The sequence below is a fragment of the Leishmania braziliensis genome, chromosome 23 (assembly GCF_000002845.2).
Source record: "Leishmania braziliensis MHOM/BR/75/M2904 complete genome, chromosome 23".
In the NCBI taxonomy this organism is placed as follows: Eukaryota; Euglenozoa; class Kinetoplastea; order Trypanosomatida; family Trypanosomatidae; genus Leishmania; species Leishmania braziliensis.
This window is the reverse complement of record NC_009315.2, coordinates 179,124-193,628: the sequence shown is the minus strand read 5'-3', so window position 1 is coordinate 193,628 and position 14,505 is coordinate 179,124. Positions and strand designations below refer to the sequence as shown.

Genomic DNA, 14,505 nt, shown 5'->3' with positions numbered 1-14,505 from the left:
GCGGCACAGTAGCTTCACGACACCGAAGCCCACTCAGGTGGCCCAAGGGCTCCGCCTACGGCTGTGTGGCGCTTCTCTCTTTTTTTTTTCGTCCATCTGCGGATCGCGACGGTGTGTGTGCATGTGTGTCGTGGCGAACATTCCCCCCCCGCCCCGCCCCGAGGGAGAGAGAGACAGCAGAACATGGTAAGACAGCGGTAGCGTATCCGAGCAAAGTACCGCAGGTTATTTGTAATACAAGATCGCTTGCGTAGAGGTGCCCAGCAGCATACCCATATGCATGCGCAGCACAGGCCTCAAGCGAAGATGTACTTTTTCCCCTTTACTCGCATTCCATGACTCCGCTAGAGTGAGAGGAGTAATGGTGGAAGTAAAGAGGTGAGCGGTGTGAGCGAGCTGCGGGGGAAGGAAAATGAGCCGTCTCCTCACCGCAATCCTCTGTGCTTCCCCCCTTACTCCAGTTAGCCCAGCAGCACGCGACTGTGGCTATTGTACATACCAACAGCAAAAAGAGCAATAACTCTTTCTCCACACGCGCACAGCATTTGAGCAGCCGACCATGAGGTGCCGTATAGTCCCCCCACCCCTACCCCCAATTCGCTCCTGCTCGTGTTGTTCAGTAATACAGTGCATGGCGCACATCGTCTACCGTCACAACGCCGTCTCCATCAATGTCCAACTCGTGAAGGGCAGCGGCAAGCTCTGCTGGATGCATCTCTACCAAGCGGCATAGATCGGGGTCGTCCTGAAGGAGTCCGCCATCTTCCATCACGCACGCCTCGGCAGCGTAGCGGAGGTCGTGTACGCCCCATACCCCATCCGCGTCCGTGTCGATTGTCGCAAAGAGCTCTGGAACGTTGACATCGAGGCCGCTGAGCGCAGCAGCGCCGAACGCTGATGTGGTGGCTGCTTTCGCCGAGGCCCGCTGAGCCAGCTCAGGATACACCAAAAGAAAGTACAAAAAGGCGGAAAAGCTCATGCCATCCGTGGTCACGGCGGAGGGAGGTGACACGATGATGAGCGGCGCAGTCGACGGCGATGAGCTCGCAGATGCAGCATCACCGCTGGCTGTATTACCTGCATTGTGGTCTAGGGCAAGGGCTGGTGAGGATGCAAAGGCATTCTTGGCGTCAGTCTTCCGTGCCATTGCGCCGCTTTTCTTGTGTCGTTGGCGTGAAGGCTGCGAACTTGCAGGCGCCGTTGTCGCCGCTGTAAAGGAACCCCTCTTGCCGATCGGTGACTGTTGACTATTGGCCAGAGCCTCCGACAACTCACCTTCTTCCTGGAAAGGGACGGCCGCGGCGCTGCCAAAGAAGCGGAGTAGCTCCACCACTTCCTGCTGCGAGAGTGAGGTGCCCATCTTCGCCATGAGCCGCTGCAGCCCCGAGACCGTAATGAAGGGTTCCGTGTTGCACTTCGCTGGCTGAGCACTTCCGCTTTCGGCGTACGCATCAAAAAGGCGCCCTGCTTCTTCCACAAGCGCTGTGGTGAGGTAGTAGCGTCGCGCCAGCTCCTCCACAGCCTCCGCGCTGCGCGGCATCGCTTCCAGTTACCGAGCGCCAATGTGAGTAGGTGGGTACTGCTTGTGCACACGTGCAGGCGGGTTTCTCTGCCTTTATGCTAATTAAAAGTGACACACTGAGCCCGAAAGGCGAGGGTGAGGTGAGGAACAGAAGGGGAAAGTGGCAGAGAAAGTGCAAGAGACTATTTCATCCACCGAACAACAAGAGGGTTGCAATGAGGCAGTCACAATGAATGTGCTGGTGCTCTTGCTGCTGGTTTCCCCTGTCGCTTAGCAGGCACAGGTGTTAGAGCATGTCCATGAAGCGGAACTAAGCATGAGAGAAACAGTGTCGCCTTCCTTCGCATCTCAGCGGGAGGCCTGGTGAAGGGTGACACCTCAGCATAGACCCAAAGTCCAGTACCCACTCTGTGGGAAAGCAAGTGCGATGCATCGCTGCCGATGTCGGCGATGAGGATCTGGATGGCGATATATAGGAGAGCACTGCTACAGTGAACACGCTTGCACTACCTGTGTGATAGGCAGCGTGTCAGTGTGGCTCGAACGTACCTCACCTGACCCTCACTGCCTACTGCTGTGAGGAGCCTGGACCACCCCAGGGGACACACGTGACAACCGGTACAGTGGAGCAGCTGTGATGAGACCAGCAAGGTGGGGGTATGGGCAGAGTTTGAGGCAGAGGGGGGGGGCGTGCTGAGATGAGTGGGGCAGCGTATTCGTGTAACGTGTGCCCGCCGCTGCTTCGTACCACGCAGATGGGGCTGAGACAGGCCAGGTGGGAGGAGTGAAGATTAATTCGTGTGGGATATCAGAGAATCAGCACGTTGACAACTCTTCTTGGCAGACCCGCCCACCCACCCGCCCACCCACACGCACACCCACACACATGCACCGAGGAGCAGAGGCCGAGTGGTGAGGGGCTGTCAAAAGCGGAGAAGGGCCGTCAAGGACAGCAAAGCAGGGGGGGGAGGGAGGAGGGAGGAACAGCTCAACACACGCGACAATTGTTGCGGAACGATGGCAAAAGGGAAGGCATACACGATCACAAAGGTGGAGGAAGGGAAAATGGAAAAGCAACAACGAAGATGGAGAGGGGCTGCGGTAGCGGGGAACAGTGAGCGAGCGAGGGAGGACGTGGCCAAGGATGACGTACTGTTTCCCCTTCTTGGATGGTTTGGGTTGCCCGTCGCGTTCACGTGTACGTGTGTGTATGTATGGTTACATGGACGGCAGGGGAGGAGAAGTCTGTGCGCAGGTGAGCGATATGGTGCGAAGAGGAAGACATAGGTACAAGGGGTATGCCTGCATGTGCCTTAGAAAATGGTCTGGCGTCTCTCTCTTTCTCTCTGTGGGTGGGGGACGGGGGAGGGGGGGGGGCAGCGACCAGAGGGAGAGAGGAGCAGGGGGCGCTTCGAGGTCACGCGAGCGGAAGCCAGCTCGCTGTCAGTCCTTTGCTTCTCTTGCATATTCATTCGACCTGCATTTTTTCTCTCTTCAGTCCAGCATGCATGTCTCTGCACGTGCGCTCCCCGATGTGTGACTACAGTGCCTCGTGAGGAGGGCACAGTCGCTGGTGCTCAGCGGTGAGGTCGTCGATAACATCAGGGTTCGCAAGCGTCGTGGTGTCGCCCAGCTCTGTGTACACCCCAGCAGCCACCTTGCGCAGGATTCTGCGCACAATCTTGCCAGATCGCGTCTTTGGCAGGCCGAGGTGAGCCACCTGCACCACGTCCGGCGTGGCCAGCGGACCGATCACCTTGCGCACCGTCGCCTTCACTTCGTTAACCAGCACCGGTGTTGCCTTTACCCCGCTGCGGAATGCGAGGTACACGTAGATGCCCTCACCCTTGATCTTGTGAGGGAATCCAACCACGGCGCTTTCCGCCACAGCTGGGTGGGCGTTGACGGCCTCTTCTACCTCGCTGGTGCCGATGCGGTGCCCGCTCACGTTCAGCACGTCATCGACGCGGCCAGTGATCCAGTAGTAGCCGTCTGCGTCGCGGCGAGCACCGTCGCCTGTCAGATAGTACCCGTCTACAGAAAAGTAGGTTTGCTCAAAGCGGGCGTGGTCACCAAAGATGGTGCGAGCCATACCGGGCCATGGCGCGCGAATGGCAAGCAGGCCCTCCGCTGGGCCGTTCTTCTCATGCAGCTTCATGGGGTCGAGGATGACCGGCTCGATACCGAAGAACGGCAGTGTTGCACTACCGGGCTTCATCGGGGTGCATCCTGGCATCGGTGTAATCATGTGACCGCCCGTCTCCGTCTGCCACCACGTGTCCGACACATCGCAGTGACCCTCGCCGCCGACCTCGCGCAGCCACTTCCACGCCTCCACGTTGATCGGCTCACCGACGGAGCCAAGCACACGCAGGGTGCTGCGGTCGCACGCCTTGGGGTAGTCGTCGCCGGCCTGTATGAGGGAGCGAATCGCGGTCGGCGCGGTGTAGAAGATGGACACCTTGTACTTCTCGATAAGCTGCCACCAGCGCGAGTAGTCGGGGTAGCTGGGCACGCCCTCGAACAGCACTGACGTGGCGCAGTGGATCATCGGGCCATACACGACGTAGCTGTGGCCTGTGATCCAGCCCACGTCTGCCGTGCAGAAGTACACATCGTCCATGTGGTAGTCGAAGCTGTACTTGAAGGTGGTGGCGGCGTACACCATGTAGCCTGCCGTCGTGTGCTCGATGGCCTTGGGCTTCCCGGTGCTGCCAGAGGTGTAGAGCAGGAACAGCACATCCTCCGCCTCCATCCACTCCACCGGGCACTCCAGGTGCTGCTCCGGCGTCAGCCGCGCTACGGCGTCGCTGCACCAGGTATCGCGGCCTTCCTTCATCTTGCAGCCCTCACGGTTTCCATTTTCAGCGACGAGGCACGGGATTGGCATACCTTTCTCTTCCAACGTCTTCAGCGCTTCGTCTGCCACGTCCTTGAGAGGAATCAACTTTGTGCCGCGAGAGGACGCGTCAGCTGTGATAAGCAGCTTTGCCCTAGAATCCTTCAGACGTGAGCTGAGCGCCTGTGCGGAGAAGCCTCCGAAGACCACAGTTATGACAGCGCCGATGCGGGCGCAGGCAAGCATGGCCACCGCAGCGCACGGGATCATGGGCAGGTACAGGCCAACACGGTCGCCCTTTTCAATACCGTACTGGTACCTCAGCACGTTTGCCAGCTCTACCACTCTGGTGTACATGTCGCCATACGTAATCGTCTCCTTCACGCTTGGGTCGTTGCCTTCAAAGTAAAAGCACACGCGCTCCCTGTGCGCTGGCAGGTGGCGGTCCAACGCGTTGTGGCAGACATTGGTCACGGCGCCCTCGAACCACTTCACAAAGATGGGTCCCTTGGATTTGTCGAAGTTGTACGACTTGACGTGGTGGTCATCCGCCCAGGTCTGCTTCCAATAGAAGTCGCGCCGCGCAATTTCCGCCCAGAAGGCGTCGTTCTGCGTAACGGAGTACTCGTAGATGCGCATGCGAGAATCAAGTTCGGAGCCGATGCACGATTTTTTGCGGTTCGCCTCCGTTGGGTTCACAATGTTCGAGTCTAGCACACTCTTGAAGTTGCTCACGTGTTGTGCGGCGGAGATCTGGCTGGATGAGTTGCACGCCTGATCCAGCGAGGCCGACGGCACCGCGTGCGCGGAGTCCGTATTGTGGCTCATGGCTCAAGCAGAAGTACCGAGGCAACTACGACTACAGTTGGTTGAAGTGAGAGTGGAGGTTGATAAAGGAAGCGAGGGTGTACGGAGGGGCCAATAGGCACATAAAACCACGTGGGCACGCACAAACGCTGTATATACGAGCACTGGGCGTCTGGGTACGACTGTGTGTCGGTGTACGTGCGTGCGCCTCCGCGGGTGGGTGGGTGGGTGGGTGGGGTGGAGGAATGCAACGAAGAGACCGAAGAAGATTTCCTTCAAGCGAGGGAGAGACTGACTGCCCTCCGCCACGTGGCGCACGATGAGTCTTGCCACCTCTTTGTTTTCGCCGTGTAGCGTTTTCTGGTATGATGGCTCTTGTGCTCGTGGTACCGTCGTTTGCACCGACTATGTCCGCATACCTCACGACGCAGCGGAGTCGAAGAGGGGATGGTGAGGGAGAGGTCGCTTGCGAGGGCTCCAGCGAGTCGAGCGTAGCGCAGAAGAGAGAGAGAGAGAGAGAAGCAACAAGCAATCAAGCACGTTTGAGTGTGTATTTGGTGGGTGATCGTTTTCGTGTAAAGTCTTGAACGCGACAGGAAAGCAAAAGCAGAGCGAATTGTCATACGAAAAAAGGAGAACAACAACAAAAAAGGCGCCCACACGCAGTGAGGGAGACGTGGGGAGACTACAAAGCCCGGAAGAAAGGGTGGGACGTGGGAGAAAAGCACACAGAGGGAGGAGTGGGGAGAGGCAAAGGAGCGGAGGAAATGAGTTTGCACTGTTTGGGCGCTCCAGGAGGCAAATGCATTTGGGAAAGATGACGATGACAAATGAGAAGGCGAGAGAGAGAGAGAGAGGAGAGGGACGAGGAGAAAGGGACCAAGTTCATGCGTGCACGTGCTGGTGAACCCTCTTCTAGTGGGTGGAGAGGTGGATGCAACTCAAGCAGTCCAAGTGCTGAATGTGGCGCTTACACAAGAAGTGCTCACACAGCACGACCTGTGTTCAAGGCGTGTTAAGCCGTCCTGCTTACCAGTGTACGGGTGTAGGACATGCGACGGGTGATTACGTGCCGAAACTGCTCTTCGAGTGCATCTTCTTCATGTTTCCCCGCTCACCTATGTGCCACCGTGTCCTTAACATTCGTTCAGATGAGGCAGGTAATGAGGCGCAATGGGTCTTCAGCAGAACAACATAATACACACCCACGCATACCTCTGGCTTCCTCCTCTAACAGTCCTTCTTCCAACCTCTTTCGCTCGCTCTTTCCCTCCCTGCTGGAAAAGCTCAGCTCCACCGCTGACTCCTTCCTGCTCGGCAAAACCCTGGCCAGTCGTCCAGGCCGAGATGACTCCCACCGCCACTGTCTCTATTAGCTTTGCTCATGACCGCTCTCGAGGCGCGGCTTCGAGTGGTGAATGATGCCGGACGCGGTGCCGCAAGCTTGCCAAGCGCCACCAAGAAAGCTTCATCGCTGTGCATGCGACTCGCCGGCGGCTTACACGTGTGCACAGTGAGGAAGAGACGGGACAGGAGGCACCACAGCTCCTCGTAGGCAGCGCGGCTCCCGAGCACTTTGCATACAAAGTGTCCGCCAGTGCGCAGTAGCGGTGCGCAAACGTTGATGGCTTGCAGATTCAACTGCGCAATGCGCTGCCGATCTTGAGAGCCGCCCATTCGGTTAGGGCACATGTCCGACGTGACGATATCCACTCCGGTAAAGCGAGAGGCGGACGACGCTGCCGCCGCTGTCACTGTATCGGTTCTGCCGAGAGTAGCACTGTGATGTGCAAGGCGCTTCACAAGTTTCTCTTCCGTGGCGGCCTCTGTAAAGTCACCCTGCACAATAACAGCGTTCGGGATCTTCGCCTTGATGGGCAGAAGATCGACACCAAGGAGGAAGCAGCGGTCGCCGGCCCTCTCGCGTATCACCTGGCACCACCCACCCGGGCTGCAGCCGAGGTCCACCACGATGCGTGTATGCTGGCGATCAAAGAGGTGAAAGCGGTCGTCCATGTGGATCAGCTTGTAGGCGCTGCGTGCGACGTAGCCGTCCTGGCGCGCCTTGGTCACAAAAGGGTCTTGCGACTGCCGCTGCATCCACTGTCGGCTGGTGCCCTGCCAGCAGGCCAGTGTGGCGCGCATTTCCTAAGCACTGAACTGCGCTTTGCTGCGGCACATACGACGAGAAGAAAGACGAAAAGGCGGAAATCGGTGGAAGGAGGTAGAGGAGGGGGAAGAAGGCGCCAACAGTGGTTTGGCACCCCCCAACTAACGCACGCACCCACAGATGCATTCACCATCCGTGTGTGTGGCCGCCCTTCCGCAGGCGTGAGGTCCCCCACTTTTTCTTTTTTTTTTTGTTTGTGTTCGTTACGTGACTGTCACTACGACGACGCATGCGGGGACTCCTCCACCGATACACACGCACGTTGGGCTATTATACACGTCCTTCTCACTCGCGTCTTTCCCTTTCATGGATGTTAGCCTCTTGGTTGGGCGTGGCTCCTCTTTGCATACTGCGCTCCAGCCGTGATGATGCCGGGCACCTCAGCGCGGGGTATCAGGGTCCAGTACCGACTCCTTGTGGGGATGCCAAGAGTCTACAGCTCGTCCTCGGGCACGGCGGCGGACAAGTGGTGTCGGCGGAAGGCTCTGGGCTGCCGCGGTGCCAAAGAGACTTGCAGCCATGATGACGCTTGTGCCAGTCCACTTCGAAATCGTGTCGTCAATGCAGCACACACGCCCTTTCACTTACTGGCTTTGCTTTTACTGTGCCGCGGTGATGTTCAGCGTAATTGTAGATCTACCCTGAGTTGTATTGCAGTGGCATCGCCGTGGGGTTACGTATGCGTTCGTGTGCTGATTCTGCTCATGGTTGAGTAAGCACGCTGAAGAAGAAAGTGCCGTATTCGAGCTTGCACTCCAGGAAGGGACTGGGCGAGGGCGAGGGAGGGGAGGGGAGGGGCAAGCCAATCAAACCCTTGGATTCACGACCGTACTTTTGGTCATCACCATCGCTCCCCGCGGCCCACGCACCCGCTATGGACTGCGACAGTGTGTACACTCCCTAACACATACGAGTGCTCTTACACCCCCCTCCACTGTACCCCATAGACGACTACTGGAGAATGTCCTGCATACCCCATATGAGCTTAAGCTCATGAGGGGCAGCACCGTACTTCATGGTGAGCTCCTCTCCCTTCGCGACAGGGCAGAGGGTTCGCAGGCAAATAGCGGGTCCTGCCACCGACGCTGCGTGGTTATCTGGCACCATGACAGCGACGTTTTCGTTGTCACTATGGTTGCACATGTCAATGACAGGGCACAGGAAAGAGATGGGGTCTCGCACAAGCGAGGGGTTCACACCGCTGCTGCCGGCACCAGCGCCCCCTGCAGAGGATGGGGGTGGGAGTGCGGCAGGGGCGGCCGTGGCCTCGATATTGTCCCAAGCGCGGGCCAATGGCGTCGACTGGAGGGCGTACTGCAGGCACGCGCGGTGGTCCATGGGGACCATGCGACTGTAGATCATGCACAGGGCGTAGATGATCACAGGGCGCACCTCGGCCTGAGTCAGCTGAAAATGTGAGGCGAGCGAGGCCTGGGCGCTGCGGCAGATCTCCGGTGCATCCAGCCACCCTGCGAGGTGCGCGGCTAATTGCTCAAAATTTCCCTCATTTCGCGGCATGAAGTTGATGTAGTCGATGGCGTCGCCGCCTGGCATTGCCGAGAGCTGTGGCGGGTTGCAGTTCCGCTGCAGCACTAGGTACGTCATGTAGAGCGCGAGGAGAAGCTGATTGTGTCGGATGAGTGAGCGGTCGACGATGCGGCTGTTGTATGCACACGCCAAGTCGCCCAGTACCGATTGCACCTCCGGTGCCAGCAAACTCCAGAAAGGCTCGCAACGGAAGGCGGCGCCGGGATGCAGGCATGCCGTGACGGGCATTATGACCACATTTTCATCCTTGGAGATGTCCCTGTTCGCTATGAGGCCGCGCAGGAGGTAGTTGTCAGGGCGGGTGTGTGTGTTGTGCGGAGGGGAACGATGCACGAAGCCTATACGGCACCGTCCTCGAGTCGTTACGTTATGGCGTTTGCAGTAGCTGATGAACGACTTGGCCAGCACCTCTGGTGAGTCGAGCACTCGCAGCATGTGCCGACTCTCGTAGGAGGGCATTGAGTCGCGTGGTGTGTGTGTGGTCCGTCAGACTCTCACTTGCTCGTTTCTTCGGCACAGTGAATCAAGTCTGCCTCTGTGTGTACGTCAGTGTTCCTGTGGCAGAGCCTCGCTAGGTCTTGTGATCTCGAGAAGAGCGGGCAACAACAAAGCATCGCCACTACATGCACCCCGTTTCCCCCCACACACACTCACTCAGTCACACATCAAAGTTTGAAGATGGACTCCTCTCTTTTGCAGCTTTTTCGTCTCCAGTGCACTCTCACAAGGAGTCCCTCTACAGCGTGCTGCTTTGTTTGCTTGTTTGCTCGACAACGTTTGCCTTCCTGCGCATCGAGAGAAAGGAGTACGGGGGGAGGGAGTCAGAGGGATGGGGGAGAGGGAGAAGGCTTGAGTGCGAGCGAGCCCGGGGCAGAATAGCGGAGAGTCATCTTCAGGGATCGATCTGAACAACAACAGCAGCAAAGAAAAAAATGCAAAACGGACCGGGGAGGGGGGGGTTGTGACGGCCGCACTCGGGCATATGCGCAGCCGTACGTTGGTATGCCCGCCCCAAAAGGCGGTCTCGGGGAGCGCGTCTGGCTCACCTCGAAGGCGTCTTTATCGTTGCTTTCGTTTGCGGCTGTTGTGCACGTTATACGTATACATATACATTCATTTATTTACTTATGTCGCTGAGACGAAGAGAGGGAAACCACGCGAAACCCCATGCGCCAAGGAGGAAGACAGAGGGAGCGGCCACGCACTCACACAGACACGCATGATCACAGAGCACGGGCTCTTGTCCACTAAGCGAGCCCCGCTACACAACATCCCCGTTGAACGAACACATATACATATGCATGTGGAGAGGGGAGGAAAGGGCCGAGGAGGGAGAGCGCTGGCCAGCGATGCCATAAAACAACACGCGAGAGGCGTATGAGGCAATATGCTGCCTCACTTTTAAGGAAGAACAGCGCAGCTGACTGCGTCAGAGGAAGATGCCTTCAAAGGGGAGGGTGGGGCACGAGTGGACAACGAAGAAGGCTCGCGCTTGAGAGAACGAGAGAGAGGCAGGCGGCTGAGAGAAGATAGGAGGGGTAGGGGGTAGGGGCGAAGGCAGATGAAGCGCGGGGATCAGACAGACTTCGTCAAGAAGATGTCATCGACGCCTCACCTGTACAGTCCTGAGAGTACCAACGGGAAAAGGCGAGCGGAGCGCAACAAATGCCTGCCCACGCAAACAACCAAACAGAAAAAGAACGCCCATGCGCAGAAGAGAGAGAGGACTGGAGCAAGAGGACATGCGTGTGCGGCACACACACACACACACACACACACACACACACACACACACACGTGGCTGCCTCTCTGCAGTGAGGGCAAGGCACGGCGAAGGTGAATGACACATATACCATCTGGCTAGCTGCTCTGTATAGGCGGCCTTTGCGCTTATATTCCCACCAGGTAGTCGACAGATTCTTCACCTCGATCGTGTCCACTCCTGGCTCTTCCCTCTTCCCTCTTTGTCTCCCTTCAAATATGTGCAGGCGGTTGCGCGCTCTCGCATTCTTTTTTGTGGCTCGGGCCTCCGCAACATGACACACGCCATTCATGGCCGTAGCGAACACTGGAAGGCGCACACAAACGCACCTGCAAAGGCGGAATGAATTTACGTCATATCGACGTGGAAAAGAGACGATAAGAAAGGCCACAAAGAGAGCCAAGAAAAGGTGCAAAGACGAGCACCACTCATATAGGGGTGGGTAAGGGAGAGAGGCGTAGCGGCGAGGAGAGTAGGAGTAGCAGCGGTAGCGGCACCGGCGGTACTGTGACTCCGCCTGCCACTGTGCGCGCCTTTTTCTTCCTTTCTCATGTGCTTACACGCTTCGACCTTCGCAGACCTGTTAGCTTCTACTCCCTGTTGTCGTCGTCCTGCGCTAGCGAGTGCTTGTGTGTTTCTGCTTCTCATGTCCCATCCGTCTCTGGTTTCAATCCGGAGTGGGGGTGCATGGCGCGTCCGCCCTTCACGACGAGTTTCTACGCCACCGACGACTTACCCTTTTTTGTCTTTTGCAGCGCTGCCACCTTTGCGAAGAGCTGCGACAGGCACTCGGGGCTCAAGCTGAGCAGCTGCCTATCCATCTGCTCTCGTTGCTCCGCCGGAATCTTCTCACGTTGCGCTCCCTCATCGTAGTTCTGCTGTAGGCGAGCGATGCGGTGGGGATTCGTGGTGAAGGTAGCGGCGTTCATCTTTTGGCGTGGAGAGAAAAAAAAACGACGAGTAGTGGCGCTGCGATGAGAGAGAGAGAAAGGCGTCAGGGTGAGCGACGTACTGGGGCGTCGAAAATAGAAAGGCATTGTATGTGTGTATGTGTGTATGCGTGTGTGTGTGTGTGTGTCCCCAATGTAGTGGAACGACGGTATTGCACATCGACGGAGAACGGAAAGCGTTGGGAAGAGGTAAAGGGAGATAGTAAAGGAATTAGAGAGCAGTGGGTAATGTAGCGAGAGGACGGCCTTGGGAGTAAAGCGGTGAGGGTGGAGATGCATGCAAGCACCATCTGACCATCCGGCAAAGCCTCACATTCCCTGCATGCGCGATCTGCATGTGTGGAAGCCTCAGTCGAGCGGCATATGGGGCACCTCTCAGTAGTAGTCTTGCACTTGCATCTGCGATTATTGGGCTCGCTGCAATCACTTTTACGCGTGTGTGTTTGTTTGTATGGACGTGTGTGAACGTCCCAGCAGTCATCGATGGGTGTGCAGCACTATGAAAGTGGGAGGAGGGAAAGAGGGTGAAGCAGATGAAAGAAAAGACCAACAACAGGTGAGCGGCTAGTTGCGGATGCCTCCCTTTGTCCTCTTCCTCTGTCCCATTCGCGTGTGTGTGTGTGTGTGTGTGTATCTTCTTCCCACTCCTACACAGATGCATCGCGCCTGGTATCGCCTAGGCTTGTCCCACGCTTTACTCGCACTGGTTAAGGGGAAGGGAGGGGATAGAGAGGGCAGCGGTGGGCGGCATCGGCGATCGTGTTTTTGCATGAGAGGCGTGATGAACGGTGCAACAATACACATTGAGTGTCTCCCTCCCCTCCCTCGAGCAACAAAGAGCGAAAGACACGCCCGCACGCACATCTCCATAGACGGCGTGACACCATCAACCGCAGAAAGTCGAAGGAACGAAGGGAGGAAGGAGGGAGCGCGAGAGGAAGGGTGGGCAGCAGACACCGCAGCTCCCTTTCGTCCCTTTCCCACAAGCACAGAGGCGAGCAGACGAGTATCCCACTCAATACACCATTGACTCATACAACAAAGTGAGCGAGCCGCCCAAACGCAAAGCAGCACAACAGCAGCGACGACAGAGGCAAAAGGAAGAAAACAATACACACACACACACACATATATATATATATATACATATCAGGACCCGTACCTGCACACACCCATCCACACCCAAGCAAGCGCGCGCCTAGGGGGCGCGGTAATATGCTGCTGCACCACCGACGTATCGCTTCCTGTCGCTTGGCGCCCTTTCTTCACACCGCCAACCTTTTCCGGTCCCACTCGCCGATTGCTGACGCTAAACGCTGGCGAGCTACCTGTGACCCGTGCATACAAGACAGAGAACGAACACCCCAGCGACCACAGCGAAGTGGGTAAAGAGGCATGGGCTGAATAAGGAGCCACTATGGAGAGGGTCAAGCGCCATCGACGCGGAAGGCATCTTTTCCATTTTTCACCTACCCCCTCCCTCTTCACCATTGGGGAACGGGTAGAACCGTGCCCAACCATCACACTTTGGGTGAGAGGAGGTGGAGTGAGCGGGTAGGCAATGAAAAAAGAAATCACAGCGAGTGGCGGCGTGAGAAGACCGAAACGCTTTTTGGGTTGCAATGATTTCGCCCTTCTGCTGAGGATTCAGTTTTTCTTCTCTCCTTTGAAAGATGCGACGTGGAGGGAGGGAGGGAAGGACGAAGAAGAGAGTCGGAGGAGGGGGGCTGTGGTATGCGTGTGGGCGCTGCAATGGTAGAGAGGGAGGAGTGACGTGTACCTCCAAACACACTCCCTGAGCGTTCGGCTCCATGTTTGTGACGTGCACACCGTCCCCCCTTCTCTCTCTCATACGATACGTGCCGTGCACCGGGGACCTCCCTCTCTCGCCCACGCTCGTTCACTCCTTCCCTCTCTCCTTCACCCCACAAGGGGGCACACCGCCACTCGCCGCTTCCGAGAGTTCCGTCCAGCTTTACAGGAAGGGGAGGCGAAACCTGAGGCCACAGTCCTTGGACGGCAGCGAGGTGCTTCTCATGCACATCTCGTTGTATTCCTTCACCTTCTGGTTCTTCACACTCCTGCTGTAGTCCTCCATAGCGTTCTGGAAGAGAAACATCAGCTTATCGCGGGACACACATAGACACTGCAGATCGCGCTGCTCGCGTTCGGCCGTCGGCATACGCTCGCGCAGCAGCCCCTCGTCGTAGTTCTCCTGAAGCCGTTTCACACGGACTTCATTCGTTGTGAAGGCGGGCTTGTTCATGGGCATGATAATGTAGGTAGGAGATAGGGGGTGATGATGTGCCACTGCTTGTACTGCTAAGAGCGTAAGCAGGAGTATCTGCGGGGCTGAAAGGTGGGGTGAAGCGAGAAGAAGAGGAAGGGATGAATTGATTTGTAGATATTTTGGGGAGCCGCGTGATGATGCTGCTGCATACTTTTTTGAGAGTTTGTACGTGTGTAGGTGTCAGTTGAGGAGACTGGCATGTGTGTGTGTGTGCGTGTAAAGAGAGGAGAGGCTGATGAGAACCGGTGAGACCGCATAGGCCCGTGCAATAGCACAGAGCGGATTGTCCGCAAGGTGCATACGTAAGGGATGCACCATCCACCCCCATCTACCGACCTGCACGCAGGTGAGAGAGCGAGAGGCGGCACACACCCTCTTAGGCAGGCGAGCGCGCTTTCGTCCCCGGGGAGGACGGACCAGAGCAAGCAACAAGAATGGGTGTGACTTCGTGCTGAGGTGCACGCTTCGTGGATATGCAGCTTGTCGTTCGCCTGTACTACCAAAAGTACATCCCTCAACGCAGGGGCGCACACGCACGCACGCACGCACGCAAACACACACACACACAAGGCGCGTTCTCCGGCTCACAGAGGACAAGAAAAAAAGAGGGAAATGGC

At 57.2% G+C, this 14,505-nt stretch overlaps 6 protein-coding genes across 6 annotated transcripts; all 6 read right to left on the bottom strand.

Moving 5' to 3' along the window:
- Positions 1–616: 616 nt before the first annotated feature.
- On the bottom strand, positions 617–1,540 carry LBRM_23_0590 (hypothetical protein; the record flags this gene model as incomplete). The annotated part of the gene is made up of 1 exon (XM_001565081.1): positions 617–1,540. The coding sequence occupies one exon, from the start codon at positions 1,538–1,540 to the stop codon at positions 617–619; it is 924 nt and encodes a 307-aa protein (XP_001565131.1).
- A 1,522-nt stretch (positions 1,541–3,062) lies between these two features.
- LBRM_23_0580 (putative acetyl-CoA synthetase) lies at positions 3,063–5,189 on the bottom strand (the record flags this gene model as incomplete). Its single annotated transcript, XM_001565080.1, has 1 exon — positions 3,063–5,189. One exon carries the CDS (start codon positions 5,187–5,189, stop codon positions 3,063–3,065), a length of 2,127 nt encoding a protein of 708 aa, XP_001565130.1.
- Positions 5,190–6,455: 1,266 nt separating this feature from the next.
- On the bottom strand, positions 6,456–7,313 carry LBRM_23_0570 (ribosomal RNA methyltransferase-like protein; the record flags this gene model as incomplete). The annotated part of the gene is made up of 1 exon (XM_001565079.1): positions 6,456–7,313. One exon carries the CDS (start codon positions 7,311–7,313, stop codon positions 6,456–6,458), a length of 858 nt encoding a protein of 285 aa, XP_001565129.1.
- A 976-nt stretch (positions 7,314–8,289) lies between these two features.
- On the bottom strand, positions 8,290–9,345 carry LBRM_23_0560 (conserved hypothetical protein; the record flags this gene model as incomplete). The annotated part of the gene is made up of 1 exon (XM_001565078.1): positions 8,290–9,345. The coding sequence occupies one exon, from the start codon at positions 9,343–9,345 to the stop codon at positions 8,290–8,292; it is 1,056 nt and encodes a 351-aa protein (XP_001565128.1).
- A 2,019-nt stretch (positions 9,346–11,364) lies between these two features.
- LBRM_23_0550 (hypothetical protein) lies at positions 11,365–11,877 on the bottom strand (the record flags this gene model as incomplete). The annotated part of the gene is made up of 1 exon (XM_001565077.1): positions 11,365–11,877. The coding sequence occupies one exon, from the start codon at positions 11,875–11,877 to the stop codon at positions 11,365–11,367; it is 513 nt and encodes a 170-aa protein (XP_001565127.1).
- Positions 11,878–13,573: 1,696 nt separating this feature from the next.
- On the bottom strand, positions 13,574–13,870 carry LBRM_23_0540 (conserved hypothetical protein; the record flags this gene model as incomplete). Its single annotated transcript, XM_001565076.1, has 1 exon — positions 13,574–13,870. One exon carries the CDS (start codon positions 13,868–13,870, stop codon positions 13,574–13,576), a length of 297 nt encoding a protein of 98 aa, XP_001565126.1.
- Between the last annotated feature and the right edge of the window lie 635 nt (positions 13,871–14,505).